The following is a 23,545-nucleotide window of genomic DNA, read 5'->3' on the forward strand; positions in this document are numbered from 1 at the left end:
ACTTAAAATGTCTTCAAATGTCTTTTTCCTCTAAAATATATAATATAATAAATATATTATATAATATATATAATAAAACTTAAAGTTATTGTCTACTAAGGACGTACTTTATGAAAATTATACCCTGATTTCAAAAAGATGACATTGAAATCATATGCGAAATATGGGGAAATTACACCATAAGGTGCAGTCTGTATTATGAAAATGCTTTAACATTGAATTAAAGCTTTGTGTTCTGAAATAATGGCCAAAAAGTTGACTTTCTGGTGTTCATTGCTAGTTTATTCTCTATATCAAATGCGATACATTTTAAAATCACTAAAGATGATATACATCAGAATATGTATTTACCCTAAAACCTTTAGGAGAACATTAAAAAAATAATTAAAAAAACGTTTTTAACAATAAACATAAATAAAGAAGTAATTGCAAACTGTAAATGCATTAAAAAAAATTTACAATCTTCTAAAATAGCTTCATGATAAAACACAGAGAATGGATGCAGTCAAGAATGAAAACACAGGAAAATTGCTCAGCAATATAAACACAAACTTTTAAAACATTTAAATATATGTTTCGGTCTCATAATTGTCCTCTTATTGTGGGTCTTTCAGAAGCTTGAGGAAGTGGTTGAAGAAGGTGCTTTTCAGCAAATATGTTTCAGATTGCTCATTAAATACAGTACCTGAATTAAAGAATTAGCATTATTAGATTTACCTGATACAACAGGTCTTTACACAATTATGATAATCTGAAAACATTTTTTCATATCTGAAATTTTTAATACTTGTAGATTTATGCTTCTAAAACTACTTACATAATTTCCTGTTTGAAAAACTTAACAAAATGCTTCTTTTGTAAGGATTTTGTAAGTTGCAATGATTTGAATAGATAACTCAGTGACTTAAAATAAAAGGCCCACACATAGTAAAGAATGATAATATTTACAACATTTTGCAACAAAGCAAACAGGTGCAAACAGATGCGTTATAAGTGCGATGTCAATATGTCCCAATGACTGAAAGTCTCCAGCAAATCAGAGTTTGTCTCAAGTCAGGTTTTAGCTTCTCAAAAATGAGACTCTCCTGTGTCCTGGCTGCTCTTGGATGCCTGAAGATGACAAAGGGGCATAGTTCAATCAGCTGTGAAAACCATCTCAACTGTTCCTTAAGTATAGGGAACAGTTGAGGAACAGTTGCATAAGTATGAAAAAGTATTAAGTATAACATTTTATTTTCTTCTTTAACCAATGGGAAAGAATTGAGTTTCGTTAGGGTTTAAAATTTAAGTAGTTGTTCCATAATAGATCAAATGTTCAAAATGAATGAAAATGAAATGAATCAAATCAAAATGAATGTTCTATAATAAATGTTTGATTTCACTTTAATATTGCTTAGTGACAAAGTCAAAAAAGGAAAACAAAATATAAATAGCTGCTTACTTGAGCTTTGCTGGAGTAATTGAACTCTTTGTAGCTCTTCTTCTGAGGCCAGAATCTGGCCAGGATGTTTTCATATTCTTCTCTCACCTAAATTCAGAAAATCTTTAGTATGGGCATCACTAAAGACAGCAGAACTCGTCCCTTACTTTTGAGACAAATGTGACTAACCTGTTTGGAAAACAGACAGTGCATGATAAAGAGCATAACACCCTGAAGGCTGCCAAAAATGGTGAACAGGTAAGACATGGCTACAGTGCTTTCCTCAAACTGGAAACAACCAAAGATCCACATGATGCCCAAAACGCACAGCTGTCCCACTGCAGTAATGGTGAATGCCCTGCAGGAGGCAACAAAGATGCATACATGTCATGTGCGAGGTACTTTGGTGAGGCAATAGATTACATTATACTTTCCACACAGCAATTGCATGGGGCGTTTAGTGTGGGCAGCTTGAGTTGTGACTTACTTTATTTTGTGCAGATTATCAAGATCAGGGTTTAAACTTGAGAACTTCTGTGCTAACTTCCACACAGTTATGAGAAAGAAGAAAATGTTTATCTGAAAGACCAAAGAGATGAGGTTTAAACATAACACAAGTCACCATTTTGGATCACATTAAACTCAATAATTATTTAAATACTTACAATGATGATGACACAGACAGGGCCGAAGAAACTCCAAATGATTTCCAGATTTAGCCAACAACTGAAATGCACATCAAGAGTTTAGTAAGTAAGTAAGTAATTCAAACTTGAATTAACGATAGAACAATATAATTGGAACTGGGAAAACTTACTATCTCTTAGTGCCATATCCTCCAGAATTAGCTAAGACAGAGATGGTAACGATAACAGCTGGAACACCATAGCCAACTGCCATCATGTGGAGGGTTTTAAAGGTGGTGTTGAAGACGAGGACAACCATCCTGAACAGCTGAATGCCCTCCAGACACATCCAGCAAAACGCTGCCAGGTAGCAGAAATGCAAGATTCCTGCTACCACTGCACAGCCAGCCTAATAGGGAAAGTGAAGGAAAGAGGAGGATCAGGGTAACAGACATGAATAATGTGGATGAATATGAAGAGGGAGAAATGTCTAGAAATTTTTCAATTGTTTATGTGTCTATTATATATCTCTTATTAATATCTCTTATGAATAATTCAGTAGTGTGAGATTATTACACTGTCTTATGTTACATTATACCTCTGATTTAAGCTTATGAAATCATTATATAGTTTTCGGTTGCATTATACTATAGTTAGAAGGTGAAATTATTAGATTGATTAGGCTGGTTTGTATTACATTTGACTGCTGATTTACTGTGAATGAATTACACTATCCTATGGTACTTCGTACTGTTGATTTATAAAGAGAATACTGTTTGCAGAGAATCGTGGCTTTGCTTTTCTGATTGTAGAAAGAACAAAACATATTGCACAGGAAGCCAAGGTTGTAACTTAGGCTCACTGAGAGAGAAAGAATGTGAATGCTTAGTTTGGAGGAGGGCTGAAGCTATAAGAATGTGAGAAACAGTCAGACACTTTGAGATTTTGCCGGACACCCTCCCGTGCACATCTCCCATTCGGACATTTGTAATGCTCAAAGTGTTGTATGGAATAAAGAGAATTGTATAGATTAAAGAGATTGTTGATTGAGCATTTATACACTGAGTGTTGTTATTCCTTCAGCCCAAAGATCAAAGAGTTGGGGTATTTAACAGTAGCTTTGCTGCAACTTAGTATACAGTTCTCTGTTATATTTGAAGGTGGCAGAAACTTCTGCTAATGCACACATGCTGATGGCAAGTGGAGTTTCTGTTTACCTTGTTCGCTGTCTGAGAGATTCCCGCTAGAAAGACAAGGTTTGCAATGAAGAGGCTGATGCAGAGATGCAGGTGGATGGTGGTTCTTGTGCTTTTAATGGAGCGGATCATTGAGAATGTCAGGATGGAGATGAATAAGAAAATCAGTGAAATGGACAGGCCCACCCAGGTGATCAGCTGCAACTCGAACTTATTCTATTGTGGAAGAGAAAGAATGGTAACATTATTGTATGAAAATGGGTTGAAGTTTAAACTTATTCTGAACTAAAAGCATTATGGTATATATAATTAGTTTTAACCTCCATCTCATAGAGGGCCATCAGTACAGCAAAGCTGCTCAGGTGATTACAGGAACACACAGTATATTCCGGGTTTGACTTCACCACATCGCAGCCACGATCAGACCATGATCCTCCGTTCACCGAGGAATCCCAGAACACACAGATGTGCGTATGATTTTTCTGTTAAACAGATGTACACCAGAGATACTGACTGTTCTGTTGTTCCTGTTTGTCAACGTAGATTAACACAGTCCCTAAACATTAGTAGTAAGCTCTCCTCTTTACCTGTATCAAGTGGTCCAAAGTCAGATTCACTGGCGTTTTGAGGTGGCTTGTATTTCTGTTGCTAACAGTGACAGTCACCACTTTGGAGTTTATTTTAAAGCTCTGGTACTTTTGTGGTTTGATCCCATCAAAGAAGGTATCTGTAGAGTCTTCCAGGTTTGAGTAGCTCATCAAGGACACTGTTGTAAAGCCTGAAACAATAAAAGGAGAAAATAATTGGAGTGTGTCATAACGTGATAAAATTGGCTACAAATATGATATTCGTTGTCATTACCAGGGTAATAGGCAGGTTCTCCAGCCGCCATTTCCATCTGGATGTCCAACTGAGCATGCTTAGTTGATAAAGTTGTGTTTCTTTTGGATATAACAGGCCCATGATGTACCAGCATTTTCAGCTCTGAAACCAGATAAATGTTGTTGTTTTTTCTTATCTTACACTGCTTGTTCAATAATGCTGAAGAAAATGTAATTAATAATAAATGTACAAGCTCTAGGCAAAAGCTCCTATCATATTTGAACATATCTACCTGAATTGGACATATTTGTTTGTTGGTTTGTTTTTCTTTTAAATTCTGCTGCAAATGCAAATTTTTATTAAACCTGTGTGAGTGGAAGTTGTGTTTCTCCCTGGCATCTTCGTCATGGCTCCAATTAGCCTCAGAACATTCTCCACCAAATCCAGAAAGATGGAGACTCTTCTTCTGTCTTTGAGAAATTTACTGGACAAGAGCTGATCTATTTCTGACTGCAATCTCTAAAGACAAAGAGAGGAATGAGAGAGGAGACCATGAGAAACAAGAAACAGAGGCAGACTGAGGCAGACTTTCAGGCTACCTCAGTGTAAACGGTCTATGAGACATCTGAGCATCATGTGACAGTTTGAAAGAGGCAGAGCATTATTTTCCTGCCTGGTTTCAAGAAACTTGATGATTTTTTTTTGCAGTAAGGTTAAAATGTTCTGAATTTAGTAGTACCGTCAATAAGTCCTCTTCAGTCTGGTTTGTCCGATCAGATGGATTCTGACTTTTGTCCCCTGTGAGCTCCTGACAGCTTTTATTGAGCTGCTTCACAATGGGAAGTTTCTAGAAGAGAGATTGGTGGTGGATAAAACAAAAATGTGAGACAACTCTATTCATAATATGTGCTGAATTTTGATACTTTATAGTATTTGTGATGTGGAGTTACCTCTTCCAGCCCGTTTAGAGCTTTGAAAACATCACAGTTCGATTCTGAAGAAAGAAAGTTTAATGAACAAATTTGCTTACAGATGACCAGAGGTATTCAATAAGTGTTCTGTTTGTTTCTGTTGCATTTACTGGGAAGAACCCCAGTTTAATAATGGATGATGGACAGTATTCTCACCAGTGCACCGTGCCGTTTTGTTGCCATAGTTAGTGAACCCTGCGTTGCACATGCAGTAATAACTGCCTTGTGTGTTGTTACATAATCCATTCTGACCACAGGGATTTCCTTTTTGACATTCGTTAATATCTAGAGCAGCAGGAAGAAGACATGTAAGAACACCTCTGAAAAAAAATCCTCTGCCATCACCTTAAACTGAAGAGCTCACTCTAAAATGGAAGCACCAATGAGAACAACATTTTACCTTCACATGTAGCATTTTGATCGTGATGAAAGCTTTTATTCCCAGTAGTAGAAATGAATCCATCATCACAGGTGCACGAGTAATAGGGGATAGTATTCACACATTTGGCGTTAGATCCACAGATGGCTTTGTTTTCCGAACATTCTCGGATATCTTTTAAAAAAGAAGAGACCTTTAATCTTTACATAAGTTATGACTGTATGACATAAACTTTCTCCAAATCAACCACAGAGTTGTTATCACCATAAATTTGAGATGACTTACCTTCGCATGCAAAATTCACCTCCCCTGTCCTTCTTTTGAAACCATCTTTACATTGGCAGTAGTAGCTCCCAATTGTGTTTGTGCAGTTTGTATGTTGTCCACATGGCTTCACATCGTCATTGCATTCGTTTATATCTTTGTAAAGACACAAACATTAGAAAAGATGTATTTGCATAAATATTTTTTTTGATATGATTTTGTTACAGATTAAAAAAAATGTCTTGAAAAATCAAAACTCAAACTTTTGATAGAAAAAGTTTAAAACACATCTTAATTATTTCTTTTTTAATAAAATTATTTAATAGATAATATTAGATTATTTATTAAATAAAAAAAATGCACACATTGCTCAGCTTGCACATTTTCCATTACTGATTAAGTGTCAGATGTTTTGTTTTGTAAAGTTTGTCATACCAATGCACTCTTTTTTCTTTGCTGAAAATCCTTTAGGGCAGCCTGCTGATACTGACAGCACCATGATGAGGAAGAAAGACAGAGCTAAAAAACAAGCAGAGAACTGTCAGCTTTGTATACTATAGTTCAGTAACTTTTGAACATTAATCTATTCTGATGTTTTATTCTGATTATGAATTTTGTTTATCATATAAATTGCACAAAAATGGTTGTGATAGTAAAAAGTCTGGGAAGAAGAAGCAAAGGCCCTCATTCTCTATCATAATTTCCTCACATTATTCCTGCGTCTGAAATATGATTCAAAATAAACAGCACATTGGTGTCTGGAGAACTGTGCTTCCTATGAGTGAGAAAACATTACATGACAGAGCACAAAAACAAACCATTATTACATCTGCGAGTTTGCACAGACCATTTACTTTGAACTCCTAACTGACACCTGATGTGCACTTTATACTGCACCGTATAAAGTTGGCTATTTAAAAACACAAAGAAATTTACTGTAATCTTTGAAACAAATAACTAATTTATTGTTATGGCTCAGAAATATGCTGCATCTTTTTCGTTTTTGGGGTGGGGGTGGAGAATGAAACACCTGTCATTGTATTTACAGTTTATTTTTTTCCATGAAAGAAAACTGTTGCCAGTTTAAAACGTTTGGTTGCTAGCTGCAGCAATACTTAATCATTTATTTCCTGACTTAATTTGAAGAAGTTAAAACATTGCTAAATTGTTCAATTGCTTAATATAACTTTCTGTATAGCTGACAGGATGGTGGAGGATGGGGAGAAGAGAAGAAACATTAAGTATAAAGGTCAACTTAATATTAGTTTTTTAACCAGTGAAACCTTTAAGAATCTCTTTTCTAAACAAGTCTCGAACCCTGACTTAGTGTATGGTTAGTAAAGCTCTCAAAGGAAACCTGCACATGTACAAGGCGGTCATTCAGCTTCTTCACAAAAGGGCAGCAGTGCTGTGCACTGAAACGACAGTCCCTGGTGTCTTTTTAGAAAAACTATCAGCTGTCAGAACTGTGTCATTCAGAAATAAGAAGGAAACACTTTTTAAAAAGAATATTTACCACATGACAGTAATGAAGTGAGAATTAATGTGTAGCATGATGCGCAGTCAGCCAAGAAAGTAATAACTGGGCTTTTATATCATGGAATTTGTTGGGTGAGTTGCCCCCTTTTGCACGAATGTGACATGGTTGTAATGTCTCATGAAAAATTGGAATTATAGCTTAGATGAAATGAGATATTCGACAAAAAATTGAGAAAATCTCTGAGAACTTTTATTCATTTACTATAATTTTGTCAATGACAATATGCTGGCTGACTTTATCTCAAAGAAAAGTGACTAAACAAATGCAACAAAAAGCAAGAGTTTCTATGTCCGAAAAGCAAAAACTGCTGTTTAGACATAGACATTATTTTAGACAGCTTAAGTATTACTAGACAGCAGTTCAATGAAAATGTTGAAAATGTTTTTGTCTAAGTTTCATCCTAAATTCAGATCCTTACAAAAAAAATCTTAAAAGATAATTTTTTCCATTCCATCTCCCACATATGTGACTCACCCAGTATAAGAAGCTTCCATCTGCACGTCATGGTGAAGAAGCAAAAAGAGTCCTTACCCGTTTCAAGAAAGTTTAACCAACCCAGACAAAAACTGCAGAATTATCTACTTTTAGGTTGTCCCAACCTTTTCTCTTCTTCTCAACTCTTTCAAAGGTTCTTTAACTTGTTTCTGTCATTTAAAAAACTGAAAAATAATAAATATTAATCCACCAGTCAAATGAACTGATATAGAAAAAGTAGCTAATGTTTATGCTGACAGCAGCAAACCAATAACTCAGCGACTGAAGCACTCCCCAACAACACACATCCCTTCACAGACTGAACTATCCCCTTTCTCTTTCTGCCTGTCTGACTACTGGGGTGACATAGTGTGGTGACTGTGAATTTTAGTTGGGAGGAGTTTCTCTCTCTCTCTCTCTCTCTCTCTCTCTCTCTCTCTCTTTCTCTCTCTCTCTCGCTCACTCTAACACACACAGTAATAAGATCAGTCCTCTGACGCAGAAGTTTTTATGGGAGTACAACCAGAAGTTGCTTTTTAGGAACTAACTTTTTGAGGGGTGCGGTGTGGTGACAGATGAAATCCAGTATTTCTGACGACTGCACAGCTGCAGCAATATGCTACTAGATTATGCAACCCTGATAATTTATGTCTCTTTTTGCCATAGCTCACTTGTCACTTGAACTTTCTCCTCTTTTAGACATAGTGTGGGAACAGACAGAGGGTTAAAAGTTTAGATTGTGAGGCTAGTCATTGTTTTACAGTGTCCTGCCAGCTGATATACCCTCCCATAGGCACACAGTCTGCTGATTATGATGATGATGACATATTCATGGTTTTAGCCTCTGGCTGCTTATGTTTTTTAGACAATGTAACAATGGTAACAGCATTGAGCTGTATTTAGAAAGAATTAAACAAAGAAGGCTTCTACTATTTTGTTTCCTCTACATAGTATATAGTCTGTATGTAATTCCCCAGAGCGGAGGCCTAGTGCACTTTGATTCAATAAAAGGACAGATTAAGCACTACAGTACTGGAAAAAATACACCACATGCTTCTACAAACCAAAAACTTTACATCTTTTAAAGGTTTCCTGTTGCACGGTGTAACAGGAAACAGTCTTTTGAAACTATACTATGACGTGCTTGGCTACACACACACTCATACATTTATGACCTATCAAGATCTGTGAGGGTTGATTTTTGCTCTGAAAATATGAAGGAATGGAAACATGTTGCAAGAGCAGTGTCATAAAATAAAACAGACTGCTAATTTTTTCAGTGACTTGTTTTGTTTCCAGTTGACATTCATGGTGTAATTTTCAGGCCTGTGCAGGCTGCAGTCTTAATTTCATATCATGATTATTGTAGACAAAGATTCAGTGCCTAAAATATAAAGTGTAAGAGCAACATTTTGTCATGTTTACATGAGAAACAGATATAGATATCAATGCTGGTATTGTTATCAGATCAGACCAGTGATACTACTTGTATCACTGGTATCGATCTATATGCAAAGTCACAGACAAATACAGAAAAATGCTTTTTTCTTACTCTTTTTTTTTGCTTTACATTATTGGAAGTTTTTCAATAACCCAACTCACAAATAACAAGTATGTTCAGATCTCTAAATTACAGAGCCCTGGACACAAATGTTTGGCTTTTTTTGTTGGTCATTATATGTAGCCTACAGTGATGTGTTCATAGGTGTATATGAAATAGTTCTAAAGTGGTAGCACTGTTTTTGCCTGATAAATATAAAATAAAATCTATGAATAAAAGCTATCACAATGTAACTTCACTAAAAAGTACCTAATATTAAACAGAAAAGCTACATAATGGCACAGTGGTTAGCACTGTTGTCTCACAGCAATAAGATCCTGCCTTCAAATCCACCGGGGCCTTTCTGTTTGGAGTTTGCATGTTTTCCCAGTGTCTGTGTGGGTTCTCTCCTGTTATTCCGGCTTCCTCCCACAGTCCAAAGACATGCATTTAGTGGGGTTAGGTTGTTAATTCTAAATTTCCCATAGGATTCAATGTGAGTGTGAATGGTTGTCTGTCTCTCTCTGTGTTAGCTTTGCAACAAACTGGTGACCTGTCCACGATGTACCCTGCCTCTCTCCCTATATCAGCCAAGACATGCGCCAGCGTCCCCGCTGAACTGGATGGATGGATATTACATAGCATATCAGTGCAACAAGGGAATACATCTGAGTAGCAACATGATGTATCTGGCCAACACATACAATACAGATAATGGTCAGTGTCAGGCTTTGTGGGTGAAGATGTTATGCATACCTCAGTCAAAGCTGTGCCTAGCATGATAAATCAGTGTGTGAGTCCAGAGCTCAGGCACTCCTTTGCACATAGTCTGTATTCAAATGATACATGTGTTCCGCTTGAGTTGGGCGACTGTCTTCCTACTGTTTCATTTTGACTTCTTTTTCACAGAGTGACTTTTACCAATAATGATCATGGCAAGCGTCCAAGGCTTATCCTGTTATATTTCAAACTTCTTCCTGCCTATAACAAGATAGTGTACTTTCAGAGTTTTGTGTATTTTGTGTCAGTTGTGTTTGGTTTTTCTTGTTTCTTTCTGGATTCCCAAACAATGAGGAGGAACCTGAATGTGACCCAGTTGTCTCAACAACTTCCTGACATACCCTGAACCTAGAGGTCAGAATGGAGTCTGAATGTTTTGGTTTGTGTCTGTGTCTTACACTGACGACTGTAAGTCCAAAATATGTTCGTGTCATAGAAATCTGTGGTACAGCAGTGAATATTGAAGTTAGCCAAACTGTGTGTTTTAACTGATACTGCTGGTATGGTACGGCTCTTAAAGCAGTTTTCACTGAGCCAGTGTGAAGTTCTAGCTTGGACACTCTTGCTTTTTGCTACTTACTGTCTGAAACTGTTAACATGAAAAAAACACAAAAAAATAGTGGTACTGCTAAATTCCCACTTCTCCTTTTCTCTTCTGCTTTCCATCTTTTACAAGAAAATTCTGTTTAAGCAACATGACTACATGTATTACCTATTAGAGAAGAGAGACAAAACTGGGACATTTTGTTAAATAACCCGTGTTAGTGTCTCAAAAAATACGCTCCTGTTTGATTCTCAGAAATCTAAATTGTCATCAGTCCTTTGCAATGTTTTTTTCTTTTTGGTTTTATGGTTTTTCTTTAAATTCTTGGCATTTAGGAATTTAAAAACAAAAACAAAACTCATTTTAACTGAAAAACATCAAAAACTATTCACACCTCCCCCCAAAAGCAATACTAAAATTAATGTGTTGATACTGTTTTTTTCAGTTACTTTTGACCTAGCAGTGTGACATACAGGATATGGTTGAGGTTAGCAACTAAATACATCCCACAACTGAGGAACGGATGAGAATGTAGACCTCTTGCTAACCAGTGAAACACCAAAAGACTCTCCCCTTTCATCTCACACGTTATAGCAAAAAATGTTGTCAAAGTTTACATTAAGATCTTTCCTTGCTTTTTCATTTAATTTCTTAAGCTACTAGTTTGAAAGTTCTGTAGAAGTAATTAGAAGTGCTAACTGACAAGTTTAATCCTGCTTTCTTTCAGCTTTTATCTCACATTACTCTGTATCAGCAGTGATTACAAATATGCAGTTGACTTAGAACACGTGGATGAATTTGAAATGAATAGATGTTGACTGCTATTCATAAAGACTCAAAAATTCCCGCATTGTTGAATGTAGTGTTCAACACTCTGTACTGATCGTTGTGACAATATGTGCGAAGAGACATTTCCCTTTTATAGCTGTGAAAAAATAGCTCCCCTGCATGTAGAGGAAGTGTGTTCATGCTGTCACCAGCTTTTCACACCTCTGAGCTAAGCTTTTACAAAGTGCTGAGATCATGGGTGTGCGAAACCTTTTTTATTTTTGTTGCTGCTCGTGTTCCGCTTTGTTGCATATTCTCTTTTTGTGCTCATTGACCTTTTGGTAAAACTAATAAAAAAAAGATTAAAATGAAAAAAAGAGATGAAAGAGGGAATAACACCAAAGAGGAACAAAATAGTTTCGAACGGCATGGTAGTTGTGTAAGCAACTAAACAAGTAAAATGATTTACCTAGTTCTCCTAGTCATTTGAACTCTGCCGTGTAATTACTCATTTAATAAAGCACACTTATCCAAATGCTCACTGTTTGGCAGTGAATTAGGAGCTACATCTAAAACTTTAACTTGTAGAACAAATCAAAGTAAATTTTCTCTTGACTTTACAGGCAGAAAATGACTTTATTATTCAAACATGTTTCAAATCCACTATGTGAATATTTTCTTAGTGCCAAATCAAAATGGCGTACTCGGTGTGAATATTTTGTCATGGTGATGTTGCATAATCTAGTGGAGAAATATAGGTACTACACTTTTACTCTCGTATCCCCCCCTCCCACACTAGATTCACTAGGCTGGCAAATTAACTTGCCAACGTTGGAGACATGTGGCATGCATCATTTCAGCTGTTGTATTTAAATATTTGGTGCAAATCTGACTTCTGTGCCACCTTGCATTTTTATTCTCACAATATATGGATGCAGCTTTATGCAATAATGCATCTATTATGCCTGGGGAAATTTAGATGTTTGATTGCTTTAAAAAACTCTTCTTGGTGCTGCAGATTAGGCCAGTCAATTTCTCAGTAGAGACCGTATTAGACGAAAGATAATTTTCAGTGTTGAGAATTAGTCTTATCAAGTGCAATGTGGAAAATAACAATTTAACTAGTGCTACTGGGTTGAAAATTAAGGTGGATCCACTAACTCAGCATATTCAGCAAGTTTAAGGAAAACTCCTAAATATGCTGACTTAAGTGTTTTAAAAACAGTGCTCGTTTACGTGTGCAGCTGTAAAGCCAGAGGGCTGCTTTCGGGCAAATGATAAAACCACGTTTTATGTTAACACCCCCCTCAACAGACTCTCTAACCACCAGGTCCGAAGGGGAATCTTTCAGACAGTTGTTTGGATATTGCACTGAATTTTTAGATAGTGTGCACTGAAATTCTCCCCCTGCATGTCATTGTGTAGTACCATTTCCCAAGCTGGTTGCTATTCAAGAACTCTAACCTTACAGCCTCCTTTACAATCTTGCATCAAAACATTTATCTAATCATGCACCAGACAGGGTGAAGTCTACATTTTAAGCATGTTTCTTTTTTCAGATATGACATTATCTATCACACAGCAGTAATATTAGCACATGGCTGGGGCCCTGATCACTGATAAGCATATTAATAATATTCAGATATTTACAGCACTTAATTTTGCACAGGGTGTAGCACTCTTTGAGTGTTAAATTCAGGAAATGATTCATCTAACAAACAATTTAAACTGTTAAATGGTCTACCGCTCTTCTTTTCCTGGGTGGATGTGCGATCCCTTCAGGAGAAATCTTCAGGAGTAATTTAGCACAATTTCTGACATCATCTTGAGAAATTGTGCAATTTCGTGTCCTTTATTTTTATAATATCAACAACAAAGCAAACAGGACTGAAGGTAATGAATCACATATACTCTTGCTGCTGTAATGTTTTTTTTTTTTTGTTTGTTTTTTGAGAGTCTTTCTTGTGGAATGATCCGCTCCACCCAGCCTTCCTCTCTGCCCGTTTGTGTGGCACGTCTCATTTGCAGGCGTTGGAGGACTGGTGTGGATCGTTTCCCATCAGTGACACTGGCAACACTTGGGCCTAGTGTGCCAGTGCTCTATGAAAGCCCTCGGAGCTCAGTTGCTTTTTGGATTTTCGTTGTGCTTTGGTTGGGGTTTTTGCACCAAACAAAACTGCATACACCATTTACTTCACCCATGCACTCATTCACATGCAGAATGGTTCATTTGGTTAAATGTCTTTTAATTTGCGTTTGTCTGCATTTCACTTTCTGTCGTGCCATTCATCAATGAGTTGTTTTGCGTCTTCGGACACAAGAGGGCAGAGTTCCTGATTGAGCGAACCACCTGGTGAGCCACTGTCACGTTAACCACATCAAACACACCCACGATGATGTGATGGCTCTCGACAGGTGCATGCTGGGTGTATCAGTTACAGTAAAATACCCATGGTGAATCTTCCAACGTGCTGATTACGTGTATTTTTGATCTGTCTTTTTACAATTTCTGTCACATTTGTAACTTATAACGTCTGAGGAGCAGAGTTAGATGGTCGAATTTGGAGATGGAGAATTTCGTGATGCACAAGTTTAAGAATGCGCCAGAGAGTGGTGAGTACATAAACATTGTTATAACCCTAATAAGTAGAACATCAACAACCACTGCGTTGCAAGTAACCAAGCATGTAATTCCATTTAATTGCGCAGCATCTTTTCTTCTTCTTCTTCTTCTTCTTCTTTGTTGCTTTAATGCATATTCCTGTTTTTAAGCGAGTGTATAGTGAGCACTGACAAGAGCTAGACTTCACCTCCACATTAAAAATTTACACTGTAACGTGGGTTTAAGGACGTTCTAGCTGAACTATCTTTTGATTTTATTTGAGGACAGAAGTAACTTTTTACAACCTCTACAACCTACATACATCTTAGAAAAGGGTCTTTGACTTTTTAAGCTGTCTTCTTCACTTGAATTCCTGCATGTCAAGATTCACCATTGAACACTGTCATTTACTGCTAATAGAGAGCTGCCGAGAGTGGCAGATGCCCTTTTAATTCCCCACTGACAGACTGAACTGGACTCCTCTAATTTGCTCCAAGGCCCATGAACCACTGCCTCAGAAGTGGATAGTAGATGAATTTTGAATCATCTTACAATGCAGTCTGGCCTGAATAATCAGTTCAGTGCCACCAGAAATTAGAGACAGGGTGCATATATTATTCTGCCCTGTGCTGTCATTATCAGGGCAGGCGAGGAAGGCTGTCTTTTGTCACTCACAAAAACCGTCAGGTCTGCTGAATCATTTGCAAATTGGGTACTAAAGAGAGTACAGGACTGATCACCCAACAACAGTCTGTTCTTTATTTAGATGTGCAAACACCTAGCTGCAAAATCTACCTGGCCTCTGCAAAGTTCAGTGTCAAGGTTTCTGATTCAACTTCGCCTTCTTTCGAAGTGCATAGAGAAGAGCAAATGTCTGACAGTGTTAAGGCTAAAGCAAAAGCACCTGTACCCCGGTGAAAGCTACAGGCTGAAAAGTGTCTGCCAAGCATAAAAAGTTGTTCTTCATACTACAAGTGTTGCTGGAGCTTCAACCTCTTTAGAGCTTTGTGAACCTCATCCATGAGAAATACTTCATATTATAGGCATGCTGCATAAGCCTCAGAGGTCATGTTCTGTCTCTGAGGTGCGCAGACTTTCTGTAGGTAAAAAGAGAAAGGTTTTTCTGTACTCTTGTTTACCTAGGGCTCTAGTGAAACACCTGTGCTTGGATAGAGGTGAAGACATGTAGGAACTACTTATCGATAGTGTGGAAAGTCTTACCATAGTGTATTCATTCTTTTGGTAAAACTAGACAGCTAACTACAGGTTTATACTTAATACCGAGGATGAGAACAACACTTACTCGGAAGAATATGTCAGTGTTGTCTTCATTTTTAGTTATCAACTAATTCTTCAGTTGTATTTATTTTTATTTTATCTTTTGTTAATATACACAGTTGATTATAAATTTGGCAGCACGGTGGCACGGTGGTTAGCACTGTTGCCGCACAGCAAGAAGGTCCTGAGTTCAATTCCACCATCAGGCCGGGGTCTTTCTGTGTGGAGTTTGCATGTTCTCCCCGTGTTTGCGTGGGTTCTCTCCGGGTACTCTGGCTTCCTCCCACCGTCCAAAGACATGCAGCTTATGGGGATAGGTTAATTGGATAATTCAAATTGCCACTAGGTGTGAATGTGCGAGTGAATCTGAGTGTGAATGGTTGTCTGTCCCTATGTGTTAGCCCTGCGACAGACTGGCGACCTGTCCAGGGTGTACCCCGCCTCTCGCCCTATGACAGCTGGGATAGGCTCCAGCACCCCCCGCGACCCTGAAAAGGATAAGCGGTAGCGAATGGATGGATGGATGGATTATAAATTTGATGATCGTAAATTTCGTAACACAGTACGTAAGGGACAAGGATTTTTTTTTCCCAAAATTCTTTACCTTTTCTCCCCTACCTCAGTCTCAATGCATTAAGTATGCAAATTGTATGTTATGTTTGACTATATGATTAATACAATATAATGGCAGTCTACTCATACATAATTATACCCTCATTAACACTCAAAACTTTTTTCTTCCCCAGAGTTGTTTGTTATGCACAGTTTACAGTATTGCTTTATATTTTTAAGAAAATTTAATAAATATACTGTTTACTGAAGTATAAGTGTAAGAGGCTATTAGCCAGCTTAGCTGGGACAAATTCATGCATTATGAGGCCCATTTTATCCACAATGGTTGAGAGCTGGTAATTTTAAGCTTTTTAATGGTTAATAATAAGGATATTTATGTTATTACAGAGCCAACTGAAGAACTGCTGTGTGTGTGGAGTTGTGGTTTTCGACAGAGGGCAAAGCCTTTAAAGAAATTATTGTTTCGAGTTGCAAGATTCTGTGTGTGAATCATTGAAACTTAATCACATTAAGGTGATTATTATATTATTATGGGGATCTAAGTAAGTGCTGTATTTAAAGCCAGGCTGCATCACTAACAGCTCAGCAGTTGCTCACTTCAGAGCACTGATGTCTTTGGCTAATGTTGATTTAAGCATTTACTGCTGTCAGCACCAAGTCTAAGAAACCCCATTTGTTTTAAAGCGCATCCAGCAAGACCAATTCACCATCACTAAGTTAATAATCATAGATGGATGTACTTCATATTGCATGAAACACATTTGAATTTGATGCCATCATTTGATTGCAAGCGTTAACAATACGAATGTGATGCATTTTCACTTTTTGATGAGAATGAATAAACAAAAAGCTGCAGGACTGCTTAAGGGACAATGCAATAATTTCATAATCTCAGGGTAATTGCATTTCTCTATCTTCAGTCAAGTTCATAACTTCGTGCCATCGTATCCATCTGTGCAAGTGTGAAGAGAAATGTCAGATTTGCACTCACAGGTATTTTAAGAGGCATGAGAGCAAAAAATGTTTGGCTCCCCCAGAATGCTCTGACTAAAAAATTCTGTTTATGCTGTAAAAACAAAAGGAAAAAAAAAATACACTAGAAACACTCTTAAGATGGAAGCTCTAAATAAAAATACTGGAATTGCCCAGAACTTAATACCGACGATGTATAACCCATATATAAGGTTATTTATTTTTATCACTGCGAGCAAAAAGACATTAGGCTTTTAAAGTTATGTGTGGATCTCTTTTTCTTATCTGCTATAATACAAAACGTGACATATTATCAAAATGTATAGCAAAGGTTTGGCTATTAGTGCTTGCAGACATTACTGCAGGTACACTAGTGGCAGTCTCAATTCCCAGACCTCAGTTTGGAAGCTGTATGTGTAAGCATTTTAAAATTCCTTTGAAGTCACATCTGAGAAATAAAGATTTGTTGATGTTCTTGTGCTTTGTACATTTCTCTTTATTGTCCCCAAATGCTCTGCAAACACTGCATATATCTCTTTTTGTACAATTGATCGAAAACATTTTTTTAGACATCAAAAGTTGTTAGAAGAATTGTTTTTGGAGTTGTCTCAGTAACAGCAATAGCACATTTTTTAGTCTTGTCAGTGTTTTATGCAAAGAAAAGGTGCAGTGGTACTTAAGCTGATGTGTTTTGGCTGTAAACTCTACAAATAATGGATTGTATTCAGTGTGTGAGATGGGAAATGATAAAAGAGCTTCAGAGTTTTATCAGTGCTGCTCAAAATCAGGCTGTGCATTCCAGTTTGGCTTCAATCAGGGCTGAGTTTGTAGAGAGCTCCTGCTGTAAATGAAAAACTGTAGATAAAGCAGAAGTTGGTCAAGCGACCACATATGGTACGGAGGGTGTGAGGCTTGTTGTGCTTATTCTCAACCAGCAGGATGCACTGCAGCCACATCAGGCACCAACTTTAATGTCAGGAAAACTATCAAGCTGAAAAGCACCATTTCAGTGAGTCTGAGATGAATATTTATGTATGTGGGAAAATGAATACCATTTTTCACATAAATGAATATCTGCACTCAAATTAGAGGTTGGAGAAATGACTGAGATTATCTTGTTGCTTAATACTTAATTGAAGCCAGCTTCTAATTAGCTTGGCTATTATCATCCAACTTAGGAACAATTCCAGATTTCTTAAACTTTTCAACATTGTGAGAATAGAATTTGGCCTGCAGAAAAAAATTTAAACCTACTGCATTATGAACAACTCTAATCTGTGTCCTCTTGTCACAGCCTCACCCACTGTGACCCCTTTTTAATTCTCATCCTGCTCAACATTAATTTAGCTAAGAGCAAAATCTCTAAATTAATGCTCCTTCATTCCTTTTTCTAACTGTGTCACCTTCATTACATGCTATGTAAGTGCCGGGTGTCTTAACCTCTCACAAACCAAATAGAAGTTCACTACGCTATAGCTGCAGCAAATTTTCTTCACTTTAATTCTGAGCACTGTGCTGGCTAAGACAAATGACACACCGTTTGCTGTACAGAATGGAGATGTGCTCTGAGCATTGCGGCTCTGAATGGACTCCCCACGGTTTTTGTAAGAGTATAATTCCTCTGGTTGTGTCTGCACTGCAGGCTGGTGGCAGCTCTGATTGTGGCCATACTGCATCGCTGCCAGTGTGAATGAATTGTTCCAAAGTGATGTCCTGCACAAAGAGCTTACCTGGGAACAAAGCCCGATAGATTTCATAGCACTGTTACAGTGCCAGAAATTCTGCTTCTGAAAAACTTGCATCAGGACAACCCAAAGGTGTTTTTTAGCATGTCTGACATCCATGTGCACATGAAAAGCTCTGGTGGTGTTGATAATTTCTAATTCGTGGGTAATCAACTCTCACCTGCTGGCCCTCAGCACACTATATACAGTATATTCTAAACACTTTTCAACCAGCAGTTTGCATTCTGTCACCCCCTTCTCTTTCTTTTTCCACATCCATTTGAATTATTGAGCTCTTTCTTTCAAGGGGACCACTTCCTCTCCTCAGATGTGTAGGCCATCAAGTTTGCTTCACCGCTCCTTCACCCGAGGCTGCAGCCGCCCCCATGTTGCCTCATGACATTGAGGAAATCACTCACATGTCCCTCACTTACTTTTCACTCACTCAGCCACTTGGTCCCTCTCAATCTTTTTACAGCCTCCCACCCCCTAACCCTGTCTTTAAATCTTTCCCTTTTGCTTTTCACAATCTCCATTCCTTTTTCTCCAATGTTCCTACTTCTATTTAATTCGACCCACCTTCTCCTCCCCTCCCCATTCCCGCCCTTCTTCCTTTGCTCTGTTTTTCTGTAATGTCACGGCCCACTGCTGGGTGTCACCGAATTGATGGAGGGAAAAAATGGAGGAGTGAGGCTAGGGAGGGGCTTGACAGGAGTATGTGCATGCATGGACATCTTGGTATGGAAGACAGGGCAAGAGAGAAAGACATACAGAGAGGCAGACTGACCGACATTGTGCCGGGGGCGAGGGGGGCGAGGGGGTGTCTTGTGTGAAATGCTCAATTCCGGTGTAAACACGTTTGGCAGTTAGTGCTCCACTGTTTGCAATAAAGCCATACAGTCTGGTGCTTGTGACTCCTAATGGTATTCCATTACAATCTCCCAAAGGACCCCTTTTTGTATATAGACACACAGACTGTCGTAAGCTTCAACTGTCTTATTATGCAATTCTGTGTCACCTGAAGCCAAGTGCATAGTCTGGCACTAATGTATACACATGGAAAACGGTTGCATACCGATTAAACAGTAATACTGCATCATATGTTTATCTTGGCGACAACTGCCATGCCACTGCCTCTATCTGACTTTAGAAGAAGACCAGAACTGTGTTTGTAGCACACCTCTGTTGCTGTAGGTTCATTTTGTACCACAGGAAGCACTGAAGCAAACCTTTTAAATATCCAGTTGAAAACCAATGGTAGCGATACATGATCTAAAACCTAATCAGGGAGACATTTCAACTTGGTACAATTGCGGCATTATAAGAGTCGATAAGACCTTGCTGTTTAATACAATGATTTTTACGTGTCATCTCTCTTTATCGCTATAGGTCAGTCAATAGAATTGATTCAATCAGCAGCACAGTAGAAAAGCACCAACTGAAAAAAGGAAATCGCCCATTCAGTGGCAAACACAATTCACGCTGATGGTAGCAAACATCTCACATCTCCTTGTCACACAGACATGCATGCTCACACAATTACTAAACAACGACTTGGGGATTGGGGTTTGAAGGTGTTTATGCACGAAGGATTTGGACTGTGCATTGGGTGTGAATTCTGTTTGAGGAAAAGACAGATGTGTGCTCAGCCACCAAGACAGTAAATTTAGCGGGAAGTGCTTTTGGAAAGCCCCCCACAGCTATTCAAACAGATTAACAGCAACAAACAGGCAAACAAAGCACTATAAAACACTGACAGTGGATGGTCGCCAACTGACCGATGGCAACAACTGATTAATGTTTTATATGATGCGTCATATGGAAGGTTGGGAGCTTTGCCGGAGAAAAAGAAGACTGGTAGTTTTGTGTGTGTCTGAGTGTAGGATTAGGGTTGGGAAATGTCTTTGGCATGAGTGGGTGGTAAAATGCCCCAACTCTTGTGATACGTGATGATCTGAGGAGGAAGTGGGAAGTGGCTGATCCGGTCCATGTTATTAGTCGAGCTCTGTTAGACCATGTAATAGCCTCATAGCGCAACAGGGAGTCGCTGTTCCAAGAGCCAACTCTGCCCAGTATGACATCCTGATATGGAAGGTAACAGTACTACAGCAAAACTCACTGGATGGCTGTGCACAGGTGTGTGTGTGTTTATGTATGTGTGCGTGTGTGTGTGTGTGGCTAGTTCCTCAGAGTGTTTGCATAAGTGCTGATTCTGCTCTTCCAAACCCTTCAACTCTGCATTTTTTCACAGACTTTCCCTCCTCTGCTGTGCCCTCATCTCCTCTCCTCTCTTCATCGACACACAGCTTGCCTCCTTGCCCTTTGCCTCAATTCGTCACACATACCTTTTCATTACCCCTTTCCGCCCCTTTGTACCTTGCCAAAAAACAGAAAAAGGCCCTCTACCACTTCCACCCATAACAGGGAGTTAAACAAGGATAGAGGGCATCAAGCTATATTCAATGGAAACACAATAGCTTGACAAAATAAAACAGCCATGAACCACAGAGATGATACAGTTGTGGTCCAAAGTTTACATGCACTCGTCGTGGGCATGAATGTCATCGTAATTTTAGGCTTTTAATGATTTCTTTGAATGTTCTTTTTCCAGGGTGAAATTACTCTACAGCATACATCTTTAATAACTTAACTTAATAACATGTATACATAAAGGCTCAAATATCTACATACACATATCCCCACTACTATTTGGTTAGAGATCTCTTAGCAAGTTGCTCTTCAACCCAATGCTTTTGGTAGCCATCACAAAGCTCCTGGCAAAATTATGCATGGATATTTGACCACTCTTCTTGGCAGCATTGGTAGAACTAATTTAACATGCTTGTTTTACTGGCACGGACCTGCTTTTTAAGGACAGTCCACAAATTTTTAATATCATTGAGGTCAGTGCTTTAGGAGAACATTCCAGAAGCTTAATGTTAGCCTGCTTTATCTATTCCAAAACTGATTTTAAAAATTGCCCTGTCAGAACACCCAGTTGTGTCCAAATTTCAACCATTTAGCTGTTGATTTGAGATGAAGTTGAAGAATTTGGAGGTAGTCCTCCTCCTTCTTTATTCCACAGCCCCAGAGCATGACGCTACCACCACAATGCTTGACCGTGCTTCCAGTGGTCCCTCGTTTATCGCGGTAGTTCCGTTCTAAAAATAACCCGCGATACGTGAAATCTGCCAAGTAGCCAACTTTTCTTTTTTTTTTTTTTTTTTTTACAATTATTATAGATGTTTGAAGGCTGCAAAACCCCTCACTATACACTTTATACACTTTTCTCAGACAGGCATGAACACTTTTTTCACACTTTTCTCTCTTGTTTAAACTCTCTCAAAGTTCAAACCTTCATAGAAAAATGAATCCAGTATTATAGAATGAAACCAAAAGCACCCACGGTTGCCTTTGATTGTGCAAAACGTTTTGTCAACAGTGTTGTGTTTGTTGGGGAGAAAACTTGACGGGGACTACATTTGAGGAGCTGGACGCATTCTGTACTGTACAGGAGACACTGCATGAGATTGATTGACAATAGTCTACAGCCAATCACGACGCAGAACACAATGTGCTGTAAAAAATGAAACAAACAAACAAACAAAAACCCATGACAAACCGCACAAAAAAATCTGCGAAAAAGCGGGGCCGTGAAAGGTGAACCGTGTTATAGCGAGGGACCACTGTGCAGTGTTTTTAGGTTTGAAAGTCTCGCCTTTAGTCTTCCAAACATACCTCTTGTCATTGTGACCAAATAGCTAAAACATTTCTCTGGAAGGCATTTGGCTTGTCCATGTGGGGGGCTACAAATTCTCCTCAATCTTGAAGGGATTGATTTTGGAGCAGGGGCTCCAAGACACTTTCTTGGTTGGCGTCCACACATTTCATGGTTATATAAAACCTGGTTCACTGTGGACAGTAACATTGGTGTTCCTGCAGTTTCCAGTTCTTGACAAACTTGAGCCTTGGTATTCTTGGGTTGTTCCTGAACATCCTAACCCATTTCTTCTCATCTGGGGATAACAGTTGGTGTGACACATCTGAAAAACTTGTAGTTTGGTTGAGTTGTTTGAAAGGATGATCTTGGAATCTGCATTTGTTTAGAAGTGGCTCCAAGAAACCTTCCTGTTTTTGTGTTAATCTCCAATTCTACCTCTTAGAGCTTGGACTTTGCAATTGTTTTGATCATTAGTCAAGCTAAGGAGCTTTGCCAAATATTTCCTTTCAATACTGGCTAGAGAAGTGAGCAGTTCAATCATAATAACTAGCAGGATGTTAATAGGCCTTGTTCTTACTTAAAAGACATTCTAGAACTTTCAGCACCAATTAAAGTAAAGTAGTTATTATATGTAAATATTTTAGCCCTTATGCATATATTTTTGACCATGTGTGAATTAAAAAATATCAAAAATAAATTCAAAATTGTGCACCCAATTCTTGTTTGCTCTACAGTCTGTCATGTATTTAATATATATTGTTAATGGTTACTTTCTATATTCCACCCTGGAACAAGAACAGTTCAAATAAATAATTAAATCTGAAATTACTATGACATTCATGTCCGTGATTAGTGTATCTCAATTTCTGACCACAGCTATGAAGGGAACACAAACCTCCAGTTTGGATGGACTGGAGTTTGTGACTAGAATCACTTGATGATAGAAGGCGACATCAGCAAACAGCTAATGGGAGGAAGTTATTGAGGATGCCCGAAAAAAGAAAGGCAATCAAGATCCCAACAAAGAGCAAAAAAGTCAAGGAGTTCCAGAAAATAACTTGGGGATAAAATGGGTATGTATTAGTGTTAAAAGTAAAAAAAAAAAAAAAAAAAAAAAAGTACTGACAGAGCATATTGTGTGATGAGTCACTCCAACTCTGACTTAGTGCTCAGGAGAGTGTTGATTTTATTTCTCTGGAGGGCATGTCACCTGTTTCCTGTACTTCAGATAACAAGAGGTTGCCAAGTAGCAGAAAAGCATTATCACTATTATAAGATTACACTAGGAAATATCTACCTGCAGATCTTAAAAAAGGAGCTGTGTGCAGTTTGATAATAGAGGCATAAAACT

The 23,545-nt window shown here is 38.2% G+C and overlaps 2 protein-coding genes across 3 annotated transcripts in view; one reads left to right on the forward strand and one right to left on the reverse strand.

Moving 5' to 3' along the window:
* Window positions 1–480: 480 nt before the first annotated feature.
* Window positions 481–8,017, reverse strand: LOC308411373 (adhesion G protein-coupled receptor E5-like). The gene is made up of 18 exons (XM_080905254.1): window positions 7,693–8,017; window positions 6,114–6,197; window positions 5,700–5,834; window positions 5,436–5,588; window positions 5,192–5,320; window positions 5,015–5,058; window positions 4,804–4,911; window positions 4,430–4,583; window positions 4,104–4,226; window positions 3,830–4,020; window positions 3,563–3,724; window positions 3,264–3,458; window positions 2,238–2,455; window positions 2,086–2,146; window positions 1,908–1,999; window positions 1,610–1,778; window positions 1,442–1,528; window positions 481–1,110 (listed from the first exon to the last, which is right to left on the reverse strand). Exons 1-18 carry the CDS (start codon window positions 7,721–7,723, stop codon window positions 1,069–1,071), a joined length of 2,178 nt encoding a protein of 725 aa, XP_080761380.1. The 5' UTR covers window positions 7,724–8,017; the 3' UTR covers window positions 481–1,068.
* Window positions 8,018–13,784: 5,767 nt separating this feature from the next.
* The window catches only part of adgrl1a (adhesion G protein-coupled receptor L1a), a 155,968-nt gene continuing 146,207 nt past the window's right edge, over window positions 13,785–23,545 (forward strand). For both annotated transcript variants that reach the window (XM_080904858.1, XM_080904859.1), the window contains exon 1: window positions 13,785–13,937. The gene's annotated coding sequence lies outside the window, so the exon portion shown is untranslated. The remainder of the gene's footprint in view (window positions 13,938–23,545) is intronic.

The sequence above is a fragment of the Rhamphochromis sp. 'chilingali' genome, assembly GCF_963969265.1.
Source record: "Rhamphochromis sp. 'chilingali' genome assembly, chromosome: 15".
NCBI lineage: Eukaryota > Metazoa > Chordata > Actinopteri > Cichliformes > Cichlidae > Rhamphochromis > Rhamphochromis sp. 'chilingali'.